Source organism: Zingiber officinale, chromosome 3A (assembly GCF_018446385.1).
Source record: "Zingiber officinale cultivar Zhangliang chromosome 3A, Zo_v1.1, whole genome shotgun sequence".
NCBI classification, from domain to species: Eukaryota; Viridiplantae; Streptophyta; class Magnoliopsida; order Zingiberales; family Zingiberaceae; genus Zingiber; species Zingiber officinale.
The window spans coordinates 92,168,717-92,176,438 of NC_055990.1; the positions used below are offsets into that span (position 1 = coordinate 92,168,717).

The 7,722-nt window shown below is 35.2% G+C and overlaps 1 protein-coding gene across 1 annotated transcript; it reads right to left on the minus strand.

Annotated features, from left to right (window-relative positions):
• Positions 1-4,072, minus strand: LOC122052045 (transcription factor LRL1-like). The gene is made up of 9 exons (XM_042613434.1): positions 3,914-4,072; positions 2,276-2,891; positions 2,113-2,202; positions 1,949-2,041; positions 1,707-1,826; positions 1,535-1,600; positions 1,266-1,331; positions 1,104-1,172; positions 1-730 (listed from the first exon to the last, which is right to left on the minus strand). Exons 2-9 carry the CDS (start codon positions 2,753-2,755, stop codon positions 383-385), a joined length of 1,332 nt encoding a protein of 443 aa, XP_042469368.1. The 5' UTR covers positions 2,756-2,891; positions 3,914-4,072; the 3' UTR covers positions 1-382.
• Between the last annotated feature and the right edge of the window lie 3,650 nt (positions 4,073-7,722).

Here is a 7,722-nt window from a genome sequence, read left to right on the forward strand (position 1 = left end):
GTAAATGAAAGAGAAATATCATTGTATCATTCTGATTATTCCAATGAAAAAGTACATCCTTTTGATTTGCTCATTTTTCTTCATGGATATAACTTTAAGGAAACATGAATCCCATTTTCTTTAAATCAGCGCTACATCTTCCCCTGAACAAAGCCCTCTATATACAACAAACAACATAAAGTAAAATCTTAAAACCACTAAAAGTACAAAATCTTACAACCTGTACATCCTAACTAAACCACTAAACTAATAGTCAACCCTAAAGACCTACTTTCACACAACTAGCAAGTAAACTAAAAGTTAACCTAAACAACTAATCTTAGTCAACTAGTCATATTAACACAACCACCAGAAGAAAGGAGAGAGAGAGAGAATGAACAGTTCAGATGGCAATTTTTGCTTCATTAGGTATTTGAGCTGGAGCTTCTTGTTTCACAAGAGCTCCATTGCAGCTACTTGGTCCTTGGCTGCTCCGAGATATAGCTTCATAGGTCACACCATCTTTCATCCGCTCGGGGGGTATGGCTGCCGAGGAGGAGCCTTTGTGATTTGAGATTGCAGTGGCAAGAGCAATCGGCATGAGGCAGAGGCCTTTATCTTGAAGGTACTGCATGGCTGCAGTAACATTTGTTTCCATGAGTTTCACGACTTCCTGCTCAAAGGCTAAATTGTCCTCTGTGTCCGATAGATTGAATGCTTCCTCCGGTGACGATAAGAGAGTACCGAAGCCCTGAATGATGATGAGTCAAATTGATAGTCAATAGGTATAAATTTTCTAAAGTGCAAGAGTATTGAAGAAGCAAAAGAAATAGATGCCAGAAGATGGCCGCTTGGTCTTAGGTTAAGTTAGGCGGTTCTTCACTCAATGTGCTTTTCGCTATTTAGTATTTCATGAATTGGAATCAAGAAGAAAAAAAGGTTGAGCAGACGAGAAACATAAAAACAATACAAATATCTCAGTATAGCTCAAAAGGCAGGATTCTTTCTAAAAGACATCATAGCAACTCAATTCAAATAACATGATTCCATAATATAGCAGAATCAATAAAATCGACAATGTAATACAAAATTATTCTAAAAAAATGTTAGGAATTCAAAAATACCTCCACTTGCCCATCTGTCAGTAGAGGAACAACAGCTCCAGCTGCTCCTAGCCTACTCATGCTTAGAATCTTCAATCGACATTTGAGAGAGAACATAAGACACGGAGTCAATGACAAACCTTGACTTGCAGAATCATTATCAATAGTTTGCAGAAAACAAACCTTGACTTGCAGTTGTAGGAACTTAACATAGTCAATGATTTCATCAAGCATTGATGCTTTATCAGTCTGCATGAAATGGTGGAAGACTCAGTTTTAGCAAGCCAAATTTGTAGTTTCATGAAAAAAATTTTCTGACCATGAAACAAAAACAACAAAGACTAAGATCCAAACTCTCGGCTTCTATGGTTTTTCCCCTATATTGAACTCAGTTGAGGTCTACATGGATGCTAAACCAAGATTGCCTAACCGAGGAAATGTAGAAAAAATACCTTTTTAGAGTTTGGCACAAGCTCCTGCAAGTTCTTCATCCTATCTGCAATTCTTTCTCTTCGAAGCTGTATTTAGCAGTTTATACATTGATAGATTTCAGTGTTGTATAAAGATACAATTTAGAGAGAAATCTAGATATAATTTATATCACAATAAAAAAATATCACACACTCGTTCTGCAATACTATGAGGATCAGTTGCCTGACCGCGTCTTGCTCTCACGCGTGGCTTCATAGCTCCATTGCTACCATAGGTATTGTTGTTGATTTGTTGAGATTGAGAACCGGAGATCTAATATTCAATGAGTGTGACACCATAACAATTAGTAATGCAAACACAAACAGGGTAAGAAGAGCTAGTAGAAATATACATATTCCTACCAACCTAAAGAATTGGAACAATGAGCATGATACCTGTTTATAAGTTTGAATTCCAGTCTGTCTACTTGATACTATTTCTTCTCTAGGAAAAGATGATGGATAGATATCCTGCATCTCATTTTCATCCTGCATATTAGCATTTATAATTAACCAAGATACGCTAACAAATCGAACAAAGGGGGTTTCTGTTAGATTACCTTTGTAAGTTGCAAAGTTTCAGCAGCCAAATTTATATGTTTCTCGGAAGAAAAATAAGGGAAATCTGGATCCTGGACTTCTAGATTATCCTGCAGCATCAGTTAGATATTATCAAATATTATACTAGAAGTTTCAAGTTCCGATTGTGATCTTCATACGTACTGTTGGATTTAAAGATGCAGTGGCTACACTATCCAGATGTGTAAAATGTCCATTCTCAAAACATGTTTTGTTCAAAACATTGCTATCACATTCAGCACCTTGAAATCCAATGCCATGGAAATGCCCGTGCTCTATAAACGAGGAAACATCTGAGTACCAAGTAGTAGGGTTGGAAAATGGTGGAAAAGATGGCAATTTGGTGAAGTCTCTCTCGATGGAGCTAGAAATGGGCAGTGAACAAGGAGACAATACAGATTCAATTGTTGTGTTACAATCAGGAACAAGAACCTCATTTACATGGGAACTTAGTACACAAGTCCCATCCTGCGCATGCTTATTAAAATCTTCATCAGTTGCAATTTCATCAACATGACTTGAAGTTACCATCCAAGAACAATTATTCTTCATATCTTCTCCATATACTTCAAATAAATAGTCTTCTGCCACAGGAATTCCATTAACATGACTTGACGATACCATCAATGGGGATGGATTCTTTTTCTCTTCTTGGTATGCATCGAAGGAATCAGCCAGCAAACTATTTATTTGGGATACAACCACTCCATCCCAAGGAAGCACTGAATTATCTGGCCATGATGGTTGTGATAGGAAGGGGCTGATGAAGTTATCCATTACAACCTTTTAGTTTCAGAGCTTCACAACCTAGGCAATCACAATAAGAATAGCAAAAACTCGCGATCAAATATTAACATTCATCTCCCTAGCTTGTTTTTTTTCTAACAACAAGCACTTAGCTTGATAGAAATGGCAACTAGATCAATATACTCAAACTTGTTTCATAAATACTTCTTTACCTGATTTTAAGTGCTATTCACTACTTAGATTGAAAAATTACAAGGTAATACCATTTCCTAGCACAACAAAACAACATCTAGTTAAACTTCTATCCCATGAAAATTGTCAAATTCTCCAATAACCAAATTGCTTTTGATGAGAACAACAAAACTAATACCACAGAAGTAAAGCAAATCACTACATGAGATAATAACTCATCGCGACAGAAAAAGAAGCATTTAAAAACCAAAAACAAAGCTGTATATACTTAGGTTCATTTAAGACATTGATACACCAGAAGGTGAACAGTTAACTTCCCTGTTCTATCAGCAAGCACTTAGCTTGACAGAAATGGTGACTGTACTTCTGGTCTGATAAACTCAAAACTTCTTTCATAACTACAGATTCATGTATCGAAACTTCTATCTTTACCTGATTAACTGCTAGTTAGTTATTTACTACTTAGATAAATTTTTTGTTCATCTACACACAATTTTTCCTAGCACAAAAGTGAATGTTGAAAATTGAAAAGGGAATAACTCATCGATCCAGTGGAAAATCTAAATAGAAAAGACTCACAACACAAAACGAAGTAAATTATTCTAAGAGAGAATAATTCATCGCCCTAGAACACAAGCAGAAAAAAGGAAATCAACCAAGAACAAAACTGCACGGAAAAAACAGCGAATCGATCACAATAACAATAGTTCCAACAACGCTAACCGTATGCAAAACGAAGCAAGATAGAATCGAGAAACAAGGCCATAATACAAATAAACAGGAACGAAAACAACAGAGCGAGATCAAAAATTTATGACAGTTCCGGAATCGACGGAAACTTACCTAGCGGCGTCAAATTTGCTCCGGCGATCGTTCCGACCGGGATCCGGCGAGTGGAAGAGGAGCGATCCGGAGAGGGCGGAGCAAGTGAGAGAGGACAAGGGAGAAGAAGACGAGGGAAGCCAACGGAAGCGGAGGGAAGAAAGCGAACGTGTGTGAGAGAGAAAGAAAGAGAGAGGCGAAACTAACGCCAGCTTGCTGCTTAAAATGAGAGAGAATTTTCATTTAACTACCAACAGTTTATTTATTTCACAAAACGACTTAAAAAGTTAATCTTAAATATTTTATTATTTTTTTAAAAAATAATTTTTTTGGTTATTATTCTTAAGTAATCATTTTAATCGGAAGGTTTGTATACTCAAATGCAATTAATAAACCGATTATTTCACTAACTATTAATTATGAGGATAATCATTGAAAAAGATAGTATTAGGCCATAATCCAGCTTTATTTACCACGTCCCTCCTTTTTAACTGGAGCAAAAGTTAATGGGCCGTTAGTAGTTAATTAATTGCCCGCATTTCATTCTGCCCCCTAATTCATGTACAAATTAGTAATTTTTGTAGAAAATGATGAAATATTTCAAGTACAAAAGAATTTCAACAAAATTAATTTAAATCTATTTTGAATAATTCAAAATCTATGAAGTTAAGAATTTGTAATTTATTAACCACGTTATACTCTTTGTACTTGCTATAACTATTGATGAAAAATAAAGTATTATTGCATTTATGATTCCTAAATATTATAACATAATTTTGATCAGTATTAATTAGAAAGAAAATATGCATATTACAATAACTATGAATTAGTATTGATTAGAGTTGAATTGTTATTATAACATAAGATTAATCAGTATTAAAGTGTTAATATTGTAACAATTATAAACTATAACTACAACAATATAGTTTACTAATGTTATTCAAAATTAAAATGTACATATTATAATAATAATAATTTTCTTAATAAAAAATCTTTCATCATTTAACAATCAACTATAAGAGGAATGTTTAGAATAAATATAATCTTTTTTACTACAATACAAGTTCATAGTTACTACAATAATATAAAATTTAAAAGTAATTTTAAAAAATAAAATACGTATAGATGGGTGCGATGCTTTTTGTCCTCCCCTTTTGATTCCAATAAAATAAAAGTTGTCTTTTTTTATCTATATATTATAACAGTAGGTAAATTATATGGAGTAAAATGAAAATTATGTCAAACTATGGAGCCTTATCTCTTTGATCGAGTCTTCGTGAACAAATATCGGAGTACGTGCACCTAAATGTAGCCATTTTTATATTTCAGTACAAATTTAATATCTATTTAGCTATGACGACACCTCAATGACCTCACAAATCGAAAGTAAGGGTAAAAGAGAAAAAAAATACAAAATTGAAGTGGCGGAACTAAAATTCACATTCTGCTAATGCTCTAAATATCCAGTTCAAATTGTCTCCCTCAGATCAAATGGATCTTCTCGGTCCGTTCCTCTACGATTTCTTCTCCTCGTCCTCCCCGTCGCCGGAACTCGAATCGTCGGTCGTATACTCCGTCGAGGTAACTAAATCCGCCCTTCGATCTACAGATCTGCTTTCATTTTCTCGGTTTTCAAATGAATGTCTTGGTTCGGAATTGAATCTTCGATTTCTCGGTGAAATATTCGTCAATCGTTTTTATGATGCATTGGTTAGTTGGATAATCTCGTGTTTTCCGCTGCTTCATTTGATTATTATTATCGTGAAAGTCGTCTTGGATAAGGGTTTCTCGGATAGCAGATTTGTTTTGCTTATCTTTGTCAGTTCCTCTTCTATCCCCGATCCGTTCCTCTTTTGTCGATTTCTTCTTCTTGCCCTTCCTGTGGCTGGATGTCGAAGGATCGCAAGTCACTCTCTTGAAATCTTCAAATATTTTTAGATTATTTCTTATAAAAATCAAATCATCCATGTACAAGTAAACAAGTAACATATCATCATTTTTATGATTCCCTAGAGATCATGTTCATGTGGACATTTGATAAAATTATTTGCTTTGCTAAAAATAATTTATCAATTCTACTATTCCAAGCATGAGGAACTCTTCAAGCCGTAGAGAATATTCTTCAATTGTAGTACTTTCTTTTCTTAGTTGGACACTACATAACCTAAAGCTGACTAATAAATACTTCTTTCTCCAAGTCTTCATTTTAAAAATGTAGATTTTATATCTATTTAATGAATTTTCCAATAATTTTGAGTATCAATAGAAATGGTCAACTTAATTGTTTCAAGGAGGCAACCGGTGCAAATACTTCATCGTGATCAATTCCGCCATTTGCCTATACCCCTTGACAACCAATCTTACTTTTTATTTTTCAACCTCGTCTTACTCATTTCTTTTTATTTTGTACACTTATTTCATACCAATTGTGTTCTTGTCATTCAATAATGATACTAGCTCCCATGTATCATTCTTTGCGATTGCTTTGATTTCTTCATTCATGGCATTTCTTCATTTGTTATCATAAGCAGCATCATCATATATTACACGTTCGGTTTCTACTAGTAAGCAAAAATGAATAAAATCACTTAAGTTTATCTCTTTAGTGACATCATAAATGTCACTCAAATTTCTAAATTTTTGAGACCCTTCACTCGAGCTTGCTTTATTTATTTATGAATTTTGTGGTGGTGGTATTGGTGGTGATGTCATGCCTTCTTCCTCATCATCGAGGAAAGAACTATATCCCTTATCTTTGTTTGTAGTACTGCACTCCCAAACACCTACTTCATCGAACTCCACGTCTCTACTTATGGCAATCTTCCCATTGCTTGGATTACAACTTGTAACCTTTAGAGCTTTGATCATAGCTGATGTAGAGATACTTTACACTTTTATCATCAAGCTTTGTTCTTTTCTCATCATGAACATGCATGTAGGCACTTTTTCCAAAAACCCTAAAGTGTGAAACACTTGGCTTGTATCCACTCTAAGTTTCTTGAGGTGTCATACCATGAACACTTTTGGTATGACACCGATTCATTAAGTATATTGCACAAGAGATAACCTCAACCCAATATTTATTCGACATGTTTTTGCTTTCTAACATACTCCTCACCATGTTAGAATAATTCAGTTTTTCCTCTTTGCCACTTCATTTTGTTGTGGTGAGTATGAAGTCATCATAGGATGATGATTGCAATTCTATTTACAAAAAATCTTGAATTCATTAAATATAAATTCTCCACCTCTATCGGACCGAAGAGGTTCGATTTGATTGCCACTATGTTTCTCCACCTTTAAGTTGAACCTTTTAAAGGTTCCAAATGCCCCCAGGGCGTAGCGCAGACGGTGGGCGCATGGTATCTCTGGCGTAATGGCCAGGGGTCGATTCTCAGGAACTGACGACCTGGGGTTTACCCCGCCATGCGCCTATGGCCTGTGTACCTGCATGAACCTCCCTCCATATCCGTGGGGCCGGCACTAGGGGGGCCGATAAGGTAGCGGATCTACCTTTTTTTTAAAGGTTCCAAACACCTCTGATTTGCCTCACCCAAGTTTTTAAGAATAGTCATTAATGAAAAGCACAAAGAAATTATTTCATCAAGTGATGGTGGCTTGATTGGTCTGCACACATGTGAGTGTATCAACTCCAATGAATGTTGAGCTCTCGTTAAAGGGGAGCAAATCCTCTATAACGTTTGATATAACATTTCCTATAACATTAACAATTACATACATGTCAGCTGTATCAAGTTTAATAATTATAACTTCTCTTCAAACTTTCCCATATTTATAAATTTATCACACAGTTCATGTCATGCCCCGGG